This window comes from Buteo buteo, chromosome 19, assembly GCF_964188355.1.
Source record: "Buteo buteo chromosome 19, bButBut1.hap1.1, whole genome shotgun sequence".
NCBI classification, from domain to species: Eukaryota; Metazoa; Chordata; class Aves; order Accipitriformes; family Accipitridae; genus Buteo; species Buteo buteo.
In genome coordinates this window covers 396048-411680 of record NC_134189.1, presented here as the reverse complement: position 1 = coordinate 411680, position 15633 = coordinate 396048, and the positions used below count along the sequence as shown (strand labels likewise).

Sequence of the window (15633 nt, the reverse complement as noted above, 5' to 3'; positions counted from 1 at the left end):
TCCTGATGTAATAACACTGTTATTAGGCATGGTAATTTAGAAAGTTTATATCCAACTCAGCCCCAAAATGTTCTCCCTGTAACTGTACCAGTTTAATTAAAGGTATTATTTTTCCTCACATACGTTTTTACATACATTACAGTTTATACTGCACATCAAACAGTCAAAATACCAGAGCTGTCATTTAATTACCCATATCTTGACAAACTACTTTTTAAAATACGTGTCCCACCAAAAATATTTTTCTTTAGCTTGGCATTAGCTGGACTCCATGAACTAAGATGTGCAACATTCTTTGGCAGATGCTCTGCCCTGAACCCCTTAACATTTTTTTATTTCAATACCCTTACACACCATCAGTCTGCCTTGTTCTAAGACTGATTCAAAAGGTTCAAGTACGTCACAACCCCAGGTAAAATCCCCACTCATACCTATCTGATACACAGATGAGTGAGGATGGGCACCACCTTCTGCAGTGGCAGCTGAGGCTGCTTTCTCCTCCATAAACTCCACAGTAGTCCATGCCTTGGATTTCCAAGTGTAGATTTCACATGCAATAAAAATTAATGATGAATGTTATAAATCAACAGCTCCTGGTATCAAGATACGCTTGCTGTACGTATCCCAGGGCCTCCATCAGTTCCTGCAGGAGGAGTTGCTTTATCCTTGTCTCTAGCTGAACACTGATCAGCTTGTATTGATAGACATCCTTTGCATGTTGAATCCATTGCATATCCTTTATGGAAAAAGCTCATCTTTTTCTTTGACCTTGTTCAGCAGTGTTGACTCGCTTAGGTTAGTTGTTGGACCTTCCTTTTTATACAGCAACCACTTCGGAAACGCTGTTAAACCATCATGTACATTCCCAGCAAACTGGTGGGAAAGTCTCTTTCCTTTCAGAGATCCTGATGGGTGTCAGTGTGGAGAATCACTTTGAAAATGAGCTGCCTTATCCAAGCTCTCATTAGTTCATTCCTCATCCAAACAGGTAATTCCCAAGTGACTGGCAGGCCAGTGATTTTCTTCTTTAGACAATCTCCATGTTTTAACATTCTGCTGCAGGTAATTTCTGCTCCACAAATTCTAAATTAGCCAAGATTTCCAAATATTTTCTTTCAAGTTTGGGGTATCCACGCTACCCAGCTGTTAATTGCTTTTGAGGATGGAGCTGGTAAATGTTTAGTACAACGGCTTTTAAGAATCTACTCAGGCACTTTCTGTCTTCTGAGCCAAAAGAAATGTTTATTTCCAACTGGATTTCATGACTGCTCTGGATTGTTTCCAGGTTCTCCCAAGAAGCCATTACACATTGTTTTAGATTCCTCCGGGCTTGGTTTTAGAGAATCGTGGTAGCTCTGGTTTCTGTAAAGACTTGACCAACAAAGACGACCAATTTGCAAGACCTCTCTCTGTACTAGAGAGCACACACCTTACCTCCGACAACAGCACTGATGAGGGGCTAAGCGGTCGCTGATTTGAAGGGTCTTAAGCAATCCCCACTACGAAATATTTCTCATAGAGTCAAGTGCAGTACCATTTATTTATTTGCTCTACATGACTCCCACTGCTTTCCAACCACAGTGCACGAAGAACTACTGAATCTCCACAACGATTGCCTTGAGCACCCACAAGGAAAACCTCCGAGAGTCCCTCCCAGCTACCCAAAAACCTTCTCCCTCCACTGTGTAACACCACCCTGAAGAGGCAAAAGTATCAAATTCAGCAGTTTCACCACACGATCCTCTGCTGTTGTAGTACTATGAAGTTGATTCTTCACCAACATAAATCAATGCAGTAACAGTAACTCCCTTTTTTTTTTTTTTTTTTCCAGAACAGGTAGAATAGAACAGACACTAGGAAAAAAAAAAACAATTTTTATTCAGTTGAAAAGAAGTCATTTACTCAATCACATTAACTATGCTAAAAATGATTTTTTTTCTGACTACACCAGCAGTTAAATATTTTCAGCACCAATTCAGGACACATTAGTGACATTTATCACAACAGGTCTATTTCTTAATGTAGAAGGACATACTAACTTCAGTAGCTGCTACTGGGAAAGGAATAAGCAGAAGACTGCCCTTTCTTTCCAAATACTTATCAGCAAGAGTAGCAACTTCTAGAAATAAATAACTGCCAAATTATCTCCCAAATCTTTAAATCGATCTTTTAAAAATAGAGTTAAAATAGATATCTTAATATGCGCTATCATAGATTTTTTTTATGTGCTGAATACTCCAAAATGCGAGTAGTTGAGCAAGCATCCAGTACATAATTTTTTAAAATAGTTCTTCCCTCCCCACAATATCAACCCCATTTTTTTTTTTAACTAAGTCATGCTGGTTAGATCCCTATCTCTAGTGACTTCCCAGTAAACACCACGCTGTTTGATATCGCTAGGATATGCTACCATCCTATGAGTGAAAGAAGTCAGTGACCTGGTGAAATACCACCAACTCACATGGTGACAGAAAATTCATTCAGTCATTGGCTCGTTATCTCTGAACATCAAACAAATCCTAAGCTTTAATTTTAAAAAGCTTTTGTGGTCTTCCTCTTGCTGGGCCAGTTCAGAAGGTCATCACTGAAGGCAGAACTGATGAAGGCAAAGAAACCAAAAAGCAACAGATAGTATTGTCTCTTTGTCCTTTTAAACAAATCAAGTTCGCACAAAACAGAAGGAGACAAGGTTAAAATGAAGTTTATTAGTTTTTTTTTGGTTTTTTTAAGCTTTTTTATATAAAACTGTTTGTGAAACAGCTATTTTATTCCCATGGCAGAGTGACCCCTGAAAGATGCACTAACCCCTTTCTTAAGGCCTTAACAAGAAAAAAATTATTATTTTTGTTGCTGTTGTTCTTTAAACCCAAACGTTTTAAAATTACATAATTTACAAAAAAAACCCAACACCCCAAATAACCATACAATGTAGGCTGTTACACTGACATTCCCTCTTCCTTCCTTAGGAAAAGCAAAACATAAAATAAAACAAGGGCTAAGTGGATTTTCCTGATCAGTTTGAAGATACATTGACTCCACCAACGTTCAGACTTCCTTTCCAGTTACCCAATCTGGCAGGTAAACCATATCTTCCTTTCACCTGCCTTCAAAACCAAAGGCAGCTTCTTGGATTGATTTGGGGGTGCATGTTGTTGCCACAAAGGGCAGATACTCCTTTTCCCCGTGTGGTACGGATGTTCCCACCTGAACAAGGTGTACGGGATCTAGCAAGCAGCAGCTACCCCTTACTTCATGAGTCTCATGACCCAAGAGTCTTCAGATGTTTTTCAAGCTTCTACTATTAATATAGTGTTTCTCAAACACAATTAACCTCCCTACCCTGCATACACAAGTACTGGCACCCCATCACCTGCAACATCCAAGCCTTCCTCCCACACCCTACAAACAATTTATCATTATTTTATTTGCCTTTTAAAATTTAATTCCTTGGATGTTGTGAGAAAGAAAGCAAGAGGAAGGGAGACAAGTCCTGTTTGGAGTACTCCCGCTATTCTTTCCCACAAAATGTTAGGCTCCACAAGCCCTGCTTTGATTTTGGATTTAATATTTACTTTAGCTATGGTTTTCTTTTTAATTTATATGGGTTTTCGTTAATTTTAATCAAAAGCATCAAAAGGGATATAGCGCACCTTTCATTTAAAACAAAGTCTTTCAAGACTAAAAAATAGATCTTTATATATATATATATTTATCCCTCCCTCTTTAATTCCCCCCACCTGTTTCCTTTTTCCCCCTCCCCTTCCCACTGTCATTATGGAGATTGTGTCCATGGAAACAGCTGGTTCAGACTCCTTGGTCAGAATTCTGTGATGTCATCAGTCTTGAGTGTGATGTAAGAATTTATGAAGGAAGTGCTGGCATTGGCAGGCACGTCGAGAGGGGGCATGGCTGCACAGTGGGAGAGATTCCATTCAGTCACGAATGTCCACCGCTTTTTATCTCAACAGCCTAACCTGAAAAACAAAGTGAAACAGTAATATTGGAACGGTTCCTTCCCTCCATCCGCCAACACGCCCCCCAGGCTTCAGAAAAACCCACTCAGCAGCCTACCACAGCAGTAACACCAAGAGCTCTTTAGTTTTGTGGACTGAAAATGGATGGAAGCACAACGGTGAGTAGTTCATAAAAGCAAACCCATGTGATAAAAAGTATTAGTTTAACAACCAGCAGAAAATTAAATAAGGCCAGTTACGGAAGAGGTCCAGAACAACAGAACGATCTGTGCCACAACAGCAGCACAGCACTCTTACAGAACCGCTACCTTCAGCAGCCAGAAAGGAGCTCGTTCACCTCATGTTTGCTCTTCATCTTGACTATGAAAACTGGAAGCAAAGGGCCCAAGCATGTTCAAATGTGATGACAGCTTCTGGGATGCCACGCTGCCCCTCAGGGACTGGACCCAAGTATTTTCATACAGGTCACCAAGCTACCATCTGGCAGTAGTTTTCAGTGAATATGTAGCAGATAGTGAAACTGGTATCAAAATTACAGGAGTCCAGCTGCAGGAACTAAATTTGGGAAATGGCTAGATTCCACAAGCTAAAGGTAAAGCTGCAGTTAAACTAACTGGAGGGCAGGTAATATTTCTTTCTGTTGCTTTTTTGTTCTAATTGCCAGATTATGGTGGCAGCAACAGTTCATGGAAGGACCAAGCTTGTGATGTCTTTCAAGACAAATGTGGAAACGTCCCAAGTGCTTGGAATGCTCATTCTCCCTGTCCAGAAATTCTCTGAGGTGAGAAAATGAACTTCAGGAGTTTGCTAAGTTGGTGGAGGCTCAGTTCAAAAGAGAAACTGCAGGCAAAATTAAAATTTCATTTCTCTAAGCTATGGTCTCATTCTTAATCTGCAAAGCCGAGAAAGCAAAGCCTGAAATAATACATTCCTTTCTTCCCTTCTCTCGTAACACAAGTAAGCCCAGAAGCAATTTGTTTATTTAGTAAGGTTACTTACTTTGATATAACTTGGATAAATCTCTCCCTACCAGCTAGTGAGCTTGGGAAAAGGAAAAAAGCTCACAACATGAGCAACACATATGGAAAGCAGTTAACGGCATTAGAGGTGTGCCTGGGAACGACGTAACACCCATGTTCATTCATAGCTGACAATTAAACTCCAGGAACCCTAACTAAGCGAGATACAGAAGTCAGTGCTGTTCTGATTATCAGCACACCAATTAGATTACATCCCAGCAAGCCTACCTCTTGGCTGCAAATACCCCCTCATACAGGGGTGTCAGGCTAAGAGCAAAGAAAGGGTCAGGTGAGTACATATGAAAACCAGACGGGTAAGCCATGGAGCTACAGCTAAAGGGAGGTTCCTACAGAGTTCAGGCAGCTGACCTTTGTGGTATTCATTACCGTGCAATTGTGAGCCCTCACTGAAGGAGTGTCAAGGCCGTGTTGCTGTCTCTGGCTCCTGTACAACTGCAGCCTGCCCATGCCTGGAATCGGTCCAGAGCATTAGGCACTGGCTCAGGGAGGAAACAGGCTCAACGCAGAGAGTCTTTCCCCACTCCTGGACAAGATCCAGAGCACCAGACTCACTCTCACAGTCACTCTCCAGATCTGGATTTGATCCAAAAATTCTAGAGGCAACTGGCTCAGGGAGAGAGAAGCAACAGAGAGAGAATACACTGACTTGCCTGGATGTTACCCAACATGCAGGATTTTTCTTAACTTGCTGGGCCTAGGAGTGAACCAGGACTAAAACAGCCCAATAATCTAACAGCTGAGTGCCCATTCTATCTTACACTAAGCCAGCAGAAGGGCAGCTCCTGTACTACCAGGGCTGCTACAGAATTCCTCTAAACCTCTTTAGTTACCACAGTAATGCAGCAATTTTTTTTTTTCAATAATTGGATCTTTTAGATTTGCATCATTTTTATTTTGGGATGCAAGGTCAGGTTGAAGAACTCAATTTTTAAGACATTCTCAGCATCAAAAGGGGGAGGCTAAATAGGACCTTCAGATAAGAACTACTTTTGGCAAAAGTGGATTTGGGAAGAAATGATGCCTTAGAGAGATGTCTAGAGCACACAGTGAACATGGTGCAGGGATTCCACAGCCTGCAAGGTCTTAAGCCAGTACACTCCTATGATAATAAAGAGTTAGCACTGGAAAATAACGCAGGAAACAAAGCTGCGTAAAGGTCTCTGGGACGTAGTAATGTTCACCAGCGCCTTGAAGAAACAGCCAAAAAAATCATCACTGAGAAGACTCCTCTAGTGTTAAACAGTTGTAACAGACGCCTTGTCTGTGAGACTATCATCTTGTTTTAACATTATGAATTATATTGCCTTTTACACTTTAAGAAAAAAAGAAAAGCTTAAAAGAATCCCAGTGACCTTTACCACAGAAGGAAAAAGTTACTCAAATAATGGACTTTAAATACTGTTTGCATGGTAACTGTTTTAACAACACTCTAAAGCAGAGAAAGAATGCTGTTAAAAATGGGAAGCAGAGCTAAACCACGTCAGCAGTCAGTCTACAAAGTGTTTACATGAAACACTACCTGTCTTCCGCTACTGCACTAAAAAACAGAATTCTCTGATTAATCTCTCATCCTTCACAGAAAACACCATTAAAAGTACTTCACAATTACTTACAATTACTTAACTCAAGAAACAGGTAAGATTTTAAGTTAAGGGAGGTGCCTGGGAAGCAAGGGAACAGCAGTGAGGGAAGGGGATTGTTATGATCAGTTCAGAGAACAGACATGAAAGAGAACTTCACCTGCATGATTGCAAGAAAAAGACAGAGAAGCAACTAGCTGGAGTAGGAAATGCAACTGAGCAGTGAAATGAAGGCAAGAGACCTTCTTGAGCTGCAGTTTATGGGAAAGGGTGCCAACAAGTATTAATTTGAAACCAAACATTTATTTAATTTAGACCTCCCTGTTGCCATTGAATGGTGATGCACTTGGTGGAAATGAAATAATAAATCCCAACCTCATCCCATTCCCTGGGTGCTGACTCCCACCTCTGTGCTACTCCTTCCTTATGCCAGGATATTTGCCCAGCCGCACAGTGAACCAGATTAAGAAAACGACCAACTCAGATGCTAACGCGACAAAATGTAGTTTCAGACAAACTGAATTCCCCACCAAGTTCACACATGGCTGTATGAATGCTGGGACTAGACAAAGGAAGAGGCAGGAAGGAAAAGCAGGGAGGGAGTTGGGGCGCAAAAGCACAACTGCCGCTTTCCACAGCGCTGCTGACTTATGGCAACTATAGCCCCCCCTGGACCCAGAGCGAGGGGAGGTGAGGGACCAGAGTAAACATTACAAACTTATGAAATTGTGGCCACTTGTGGATATAGTTCCACCTTCTATCACCCATATCTGTTGCAAAATAGAGAAAAATCCTGGTCTGAAAGGAATGTAATGGTTTCCTGATAAGATTAATTTACTTATCCCTGTGTTTACATTTCCAGAAAACAGGGGAATCAAGAACACAATAGTCTTGAACTCATGAGTATTATTAATTCCTCTTTACATACCAAATTTAAGATACTTTGATGATATATTTATTTATTATTTATATGGAAGCTTACTATTAACTACTCTGAGACTTACGGAAAAAACCCTTCAGATCCTTATGGAAATGATCATGGCAATATGAAAGGAGATTTCTGCCACTGGTTTAGCTGAGAGAGTAATCAAGCAGTTGTAACAGCTAACAAGCTTTGCGTTTCACTGCTAAACAGAAGAACTGCTGCGGAAATACAAAAAAGTGAAGTCACTAGCCTGAACAGAATGGTAGCAGGGAAAAAAAAAGAGTTATTACAAATTTTCTGAATGTACACAAGAGCACCTTGATTTCTCCTAGAAACAGGGAAGGCACTGGAGGTACGGAGCCACAGAAGGCGGCAGGTGGAAACTGGGAACTATCCCCAACTCACCTGTGCTTGCTTTTATTTCCATTCCCAGGAGTACACTTCCCCCCTCACCCCCGCTCCGACTGCTCTGTGCTGAGGCTGCCTTTCACCATCTTGTTCTGCAAGGAGGGAAGAGAGCAAGGAAGGAGGGGCTGACGAACCAGCAAGCCAAAAGGAGGAGGAAAAAGAAAATGAGGGAGAAAAGGAGGACAAGGGTAGGGAAAGTGAACATACAGAAAGTGAGAGAGAGAAAGAGAAATCAGTATTGAAACCAGACATAGATTTTTCAGACAGAGTTTTCCCTGTGACAAAAGCAGGCAATTCTGCAAAAGTAAAGAGTTTGGGATATGAAAGCCTGGTTAATTTTAAGAAACACAGAATTTAACACAAAAAGATAGAACAAGCTGAGAAACATCACTTAAAATTGCTCCACAGATGGCGTAAGACAATCTTAAGACTGCAGTGCCACCAAAAGGTGAGGTATCCCATCCCCTTTATATCCTCCTCAGTGCCTTGGCATCCTCATCAGTTCTGTTGCAAGAGCGCTTGCTGCGATGCAGACACACAGCTAGTTGGATTTGCGAGTGCAAGCTAACCCTTCAAAAGATGATTAGTTTTCAGACAGTGTGTTCCCTGTGATAAAAGCTGCTATTTTGCAAAAGTAGCACATTCAGGACACGGATGGTTGAAGCATCAATGCTGACAGAAGAAAATGGGAAAGCTCACTGGGGAGCACAGGGAAAGGCAGGACCAGTCCCTCTGGACTTAGCTTGCTTATGTCTGAAGTGTCAAGCGCAGTTAATGAGGCAAGAAGCACCTTTGTTCTCCAGGAGCCACTTATTATGATGAGGTGTATTTACCGATGCGAGGCACGGACTGAAAAAGGGTAAGAAGCACTATACTGGGGGACTTACTCAGTGGTAGCAGATTTATAAAGTTAGTTCTTCCACCCATTAACTACAGAACCCAAGAATGAGGTATTAGACAGCTACTGATTAGCTACTAATGTTGAACTGGTGTTACCTAAAAGCATAGTTTTAAACGGTCTTATCTGAAGTCTTTCTTCCTCTCAATTGCTCGTGTTCATATCATGCAAAAAATTGATGCAATTTGTTCTCCAGTCATTCTAGAGCAATGGTTTTCAACCTTCCTGTTCTTGCCTTGCAACTGGCTGGAACTCCCCTTTCCAGCCACTACAATGGAAGGAGCAGGGTGATCCTATATTCTGCCTTGCAGAAGGATTTGGAACAAACCGGTAGTGATCAGTGAACCACAGGGGAAGGACAGAGTCATAGCCAAGCAAAGAAAACTCTGCTTGACTTCAAACAAATGATGCATGTCTTTACTAAGCAAAAGACAACAAACTTCAGTGTCAAAGAAAGGCTGCTGGTGTTGAATTTCCATTTTTGATGCAACACAGAAAATGATCTGCAGCGGGATAGTTTTGAATAAATTTCAAAATTTTATTGCCTCATGAAGTACCTTTATCAACTTAATTGGCAGTTTTCCCTCTCCCACCCCCCCAGATTACTTTAGAAATCAATGTGGCTGCTCAGTATCTTCTCCAGGAGTTGGATTCTGTAAAATGGTTGTTTCCTTTCACGGTTTGAGCACCATCACCACAAATACTCATATACAGCAGCAGTGACCCAAGTCAGCTATGAAAAGCTTTAACACTATGTTTGCCTGTAATACTTAAGGCAATGAGCAGCAAAAATAAAACAGCCTTCAAAGACGTAACCTTCATATTCTCTTTAGTCAAGTATTCAAAGTTGGGCAGAGAGTGGCATTTAGGTAGTTGCATTCCACAGTAAGGGGAGCTCATGCTTCCTGGTTTTGTTTGGCAAGATTCGCAGGCTCGTGTAGCATTAACACATCAATTTAAGCTTGCTGTACATTTTCAATGTTATTACAAATTGTGCAGAATAATTTATTTTCTTTTATGTGATGAAAAGTAGGCCAGTTCTGGATAACAGCCTGAATGCCCCCAGAATCTTCCAGCACATTTTAAATACATGTGTATAAATACATCATATTGTGGTGGAACATCCAGAAAGGAACAGAGACTAATTCTTGTATGTTTACAAAAGACAGATTAAAGATAATCTGTGAAGACAAAAGACCACCAGATGTCAGTCTAATTCTAGGCAGAGAAGAGATCTGCAGACAAGGACTAAATGGAGACTAATCCCTGCTAGAAAGCAACACAATTCTTCCCTATTATCATTTACTTTCCAGCATAAACCATCCACACTCTTGCACAATTCCTGTTGTATCCAGCTGGCCACAAGAATAGTCATTTTTCTGGATACTTCTGAGCATTTAAAACTGGTGGACTGGTATCCGCAGCCTCCCAGAGATGTATCCTGCCTTATGGGAGCGGTATTCCCAGCACTGTATCACATTGCTTATATGTACAAGAGAGTAGGTACTGTCTGCCTTGTCTTCTCTTTCCATATGGACAGAGCAACAACAGTCTGGCTCTTAGCACCACTCTGTTTGCAGGCTCAGGGACACTCAGTTAAGGATGCGAAAACCCTAGCCAGAAGCAGCATGTTGAATCCATCACCAAAATTGAAAATGATGATGTGTCTTCTTAAGAGGCAAAGATCTACACACCAACTAAACAGATACACTGAAGGCTGAGTGGTAGGACTCAGTCTAGTTACCACCACTAAACTAAACCAAGGTGTTTCAGGTTCATCACTACATTGGCTCATGACTTAGTCTAAATGTTTCCAACAACTGGCTGACACTTTTCCATGAGCCGTTTTTCTTCCTCCTTGCATCCTCAGTAAATCCAAGGAGAAAAACCACCGTCAGTTTCAACGTAGCACTCAAACAGAAATGGCAAGCAATGTACTGATTCTATCACAGAAGACAGGAAATGAAGCTGGACTTTCTAACAAATCATCAAGGATCTAAAGAACAACTGAACAGATAGGGCAAAAACTTAATTTATCTTCTTAAACTCTCTGTATTCTTCTCAAGTCGGTGTTTGCCCCCAGAATATACCACAAGCACACATCGCAGAAGAGTTCATCTAAAAGCATCTCTGACTACAGATGTTATCCAGGTATAAAATTACTAATCCAAAGTTATATGCCAGAAGAGGGCAGCAAAAAACAGGTCTAAACCAGGAGAGGATTCTTACCTTGTGCTTGGGGCACCTCACTGAGAAATTCTCTTCGTTTAGTAAACAATCTAGAGGAGGAGAAGACAGCAATTTATTATTTTTTAAACAAAACCCAACTTGAATAACACACCACATGTGTTAATCTTGCCTCACAGGTATGTATTTTTCATTGAAAGGTCTCAATATAGGAATATTATCTTATTAGCAGGTTCATCCCTTCCACCCCCAAAGTTTTAGCAAATAAAATTACTAAACACTCCAAGTGACAATGCTGCCTGCATTACTAAGCCAAGTCCAAGCATCCCCAGTCTCCCCAATCCTCTATATAGAGTACGAATCACAACAGCAAGTCTACAAATCCTGTGTCCCAAACCCCTTCAGCTATTCCAGCCTTCCTTGCTACAACACAAGGAAGATGGACGCATTCATCCAATCCGAACAGGCCATCCCTGCTTTATACTTCATAGGAAAATCGTTGCCTTTCATCCTTACCCTATGGCCTTGCCAATATCAGGGGGAGAAGGGGTGTGTGTCTCTAGGTATGGGTGTATATGACAGTTTATTTGCAATCCCAAATCTTGGTGATCAATTTATACTTTGACACTATGTCTGGTAGTCAGGTCACTCATGATGCTCTTGGATCTGCTTCCATGACTTGTATATGCGAAGCTTCTATGATCCAAGAAATAGTTTAATTAATGATTTAAACCTATTACGGAAAGTGGGGCACCTAGATAGAACTGCTTATTTCGGGACAAATGAAGCAATATTGTAATTTGAAGAGCATTTCTTTAGTGGCACTGCCAGTGTAAGTGTTGCTTCTCCTCCCACCTTTCCTCCCAGACTAAGCCTCTAAGGGGTGCCGAGTCAGCAGCTCCCAGAACTTCAGCACTATGCTCACACCAGGAAAACCACCGGCCAGCTCTCTGCCTTCTATTTGTGCCTTACAGATACCACATTTCACCCTCACAGTCAAGTGACAAAGCAGCACTTTCAATTGCCTCATGCACCAAAGGCAGGCTGACCGAACACTATCACCACATCAGTAGGACCGAGCACCATCACCACCTCAGTGCAACCAATACCATAAGAATTCAGCAAGGTGCTTACAACCTCCCGTCTGCTCCAACCTAGCCAAACAGCTAGCAAGTAAAGTAGCACAATGGTAAATAAAAACTGCTAATTTAAAATGCTCTTAAGCATGTAGCATAACCAGCACTACCTGCTGTTTCAATCTGCTGGAAGAGTTTAGCAGACAGCAGGAGACTGCAACTAAAGCTTGAGGGAAAAGCTTTCTAGACACCCAAGCTTTGGCAGAGCATCCCTCTGCTATGAAACGCTTATGTTTCAACATGAATGCTTCTGGCCTGAATCAAAGGCAAACAGCATGCAATAGGCTAAGTTACTTGAGAGATTTTAGCAAAGAGGAGTAAAACCCTTAATCCTACCACAGATAACCATTTCAAATGCAGTATTGGCAAATAACTGAAAATAAATAAAATGTCTCATTATAAGGGCAGGAATTGTACATGTAGACTACAGCATGAATTATCACTGCATAATACAGCAATCATCAAAAATATACAGAACAATCATCAAAAACATACACGGTATGTTAGAATGGGATGGAGTTTTCTTTCTTGGAAACCCAAGATCGGTAATGAGTGCACTTCTCTAGCTAGTACATCAGAAAGGAAGGTCGTAAAAGGATCAGGAAGAACTGTCAGAAACCTCGTACCTCATGCCTGATCTGCGCATGAAGCTCAATTTCTTACTAAGGTTGGCATTTTTGTTGCAAATACTAATAGCAGATCCAATTAATAGCAATTTTTTTGTTTCTATTAAGGGACAGCTATGAAAAATTTCATCAGCTCACTGTGGAAAATCAGCTGAATACCAATAAGGCAAAAATTGTTCATCATTACAAAGCTGGCCTGGATTTCAGTTAGCAGTTCCAAGTATTTTATATCACAGATTACAATTCATCATGAAGTCACCAGACACATAGCTATGATCAGCTCATTGTGGCAGAAAAGGGAAAAAGAACCGAGACTCGTCCTTGTTTGTACAGATTTTTCTCCATAAAGTAGTCAGGGAAAACCTAAAACATTCTTAATAGAAGCAATTATTCTTCTGTAAGCTTCACACTTTGTCTTACCCTCTGTGTTCTGCCTGTTACTCATCCTTAATGATACCTGTGAAGACACAGGATTTCTGTTCTCTGAAAATTCATTTTATTTTGCTGCTAATCTTTTCCTCATTTACAGTAAAAAAATCTTTTGTATGTGGAACTGCCTACGACACATGTTGTGGGGACAAATGTGCTGCAACAATCAGGATCTGACTCCAGGTGGGGAGGAACAAGCAGAGGGAGAGGATACAAAATTTCAGAAAACAAAGATCCTGTTTCCATGGAGACGTCCCTAGGACTAAGTTATCTTGAGACATCAGAGGCTCTTCATAAATTTGGACAGACGAAAGCCAAACACAGACAATGTTAACCACAGTCATTTCCATATAAAAATTACTTAAGTGCCACTACTGATCTTGATTTTTATGCAAATGGCTAAGAGTTCAGCTCTCCTGCACCCTATATTGCCAAAGATTACTTTCTATGAAAGGAGGTTAAAAGGAAGGCTGAATTAGGCTACATAAAAGCATCCATATGTACAAACTGGCAGTTTACGAAGCCACGTGCCTTGCATAGGAGCCAATTAGCAGCAGCGGTGCAAAACCTGGCTCCTCACCAGGGTGGGATTGGAATCCAACCATCAGCTCAGAAGCCAGAGCCCAGGTCGCACCGCAGGGCCAGCCTTCAGCACTGCAAGTAACTGCAGCCGTTCTGAGATATTCCACCCTACAGACGTTCATCAAAAAAGTACTGCCTTTCAAATGAGGCACAGTAACTGACAGGGTACTAACTTCTAACCCATACCAATGCAAAGGTAAAAACAAGCTTCAGCTCACAGCGCAACTGCCTAGGAGTATGACACGCATATTTCATCTCAACTAAGGCATGGTCACTTTCAGGGATGCTACAGTAACTCAGTCAAACACCAAGTGTTTATGACTCGACATAGCTAAAAAACACTCCAGCAAGTGTTTTCTGATATTTTTTTTTTAAAAGATACAAACTGAGTCATATTCCAAAAGCCTGAGAGCCCTTGTAAACATCAACACAAACTTCTGAGGATTCAGAACAGATCTGTCCCAGAACCTCAATAAAGCAAGGTGGCACCACCCTTCAAAGCAGGGTGGTCAACGTTAAATGAAACTACCACAGAGCTCAAGGAACTTGAGAAATATCTGTATCTGATTCACTACAGGAAATACAGCAGCACTGCATAACCAATAAAAAGGGTTTATAGACAGACAGCAGGCTGAGGAAAGCAAAAAAAGAATGCTGATTTGCTCCTCAAGGAACCCTACATTTTCTGCTTGGGCACAAATGAAAATCAAGTCCTATTCCATAGAGCTTGCTTATTTCTTCTGTACAGATTTATTGGAAGAGCGGCTATAGATTAAGACAGCTTGATTACACCCACAGATAAAACCAACTGCAAACAAGGTCTTTTAGTGTCATACCATCAGGCTGAAATTTTGAATGCCGAGAATCTACTTCAAGCTGGGCTCTTGTATTTGTTTTGGTTGAAAACTTCAGCTAAAGCAGCCAAACAATTTCCTTACAACTCTTTCATGGAAGAAAGTTATTCTGCCCATGTTAAACATCCCAGCAAATTTTCTCTGAAAAGCTCTAACATACCATGATTTTCAGTAGGACCTAAATTTTTGCTAATGCATGCCCTTGCCAGCTTACCACAAAATCAGCAAATGTAACTCTTTGAAAGGAGGAATGGGGATTTTAATCTGCACATCCTCAGGAGAGGCTTCTCAGATTTTAGAAACTAGGTCCTTTGAAAATTCCACCAAATACGCTTTGGTTTGGGGGTAAGCAGGTCTTTCCTCTAAATGAACCTCTGGCCTCAGATTTAGACACCAGACCCAAAAAGCACTGAAGCTATCAGGGGACATTTCTAAGGCTCAGGCAGCCTTAAGGAAGAAGGCGACCATTTCAAAACTGCAAAATGGGAACCACTAGTCCAGAAGGTAGCAGAAGGGAAAACATTACTGAAAAGGCAATCTAGAACTGGAGAAAGAGCAGAGGCTAGCAGGATGAGGAGACCAGCACTAGTAGAAGTTAGGAGCAGGGAGTTAAGGATGAGTGCCAGCAGAAGGCTAAGACTGTATCAGGATTCATTCAGCCAGAAGACTGGAGACTAAGAACTAGTGGGATAAGACACAGAAAGGTAAAACAGAGAAGATCAAGGGCAATATACAAGAACAAATGGGGATTAGCAGGGTTAAGTGTGACAAGGAGCTAAGTTAGGAGAACGAAACAGGAGTAAGAAGCCCAGAGAGGAAAAGTAGAGCTAGAAGCAAGAAAGGAGGGGAGGAGGTGATGTAAGAGCAGAGAAGAGGAAGCCAGAATGACAGCTAGAAAACCAGACAAAGGAAAAGTTAGAAAGGAGTAGGGAGAACTGGGTCTTACAAAGATATTGGAATAAGGAATTTGAGAAGAGGAACCTGAGACCAGCTA

The 15633-nt window shown here is 41.3% G+C and overlaps 1 protein-coding gene across 9 annotated transcripts in view; it reads right to left on the bottom strand.

The window, feature by feature from the left end:
- Window positions 1-2684: 2684 nt before the first annotated feature.
- Window positions 2685-15633, bottom strand: part of TCF20 (transcription factor 20) — a 131953-nt gene continuing 119004 nt past the window's right edge. For 6 of the 9 annotated variants that reach the window (XM_075051523.1, XM_075051530.1, XM_075051531.1 and 3 more), the window contains 3 exons: window positions 11055-11104; window positions 7925-8052; window positions 2685-3974 (listed from right to left, as the gene is read on the bottom strand). In XM_075051523.1, the coding sequence (XP_074907624.1) occupies window positions 7969-8052; window positions 11055-11104 (134 nt within the window). In that variant the 3' untranslated portion in view covers window positions 2685-3974; window positions 7925-7968. Of the gene's footprint in view, window positions 3975-7924; window positions 8053-11054; window positions 11105-15633 lie in introns of those variants that run through there. The other 3 variants (XM_075051524.1, XM_075051525.1, XR_012653610.1) reach the window with 3 other exon arrangements.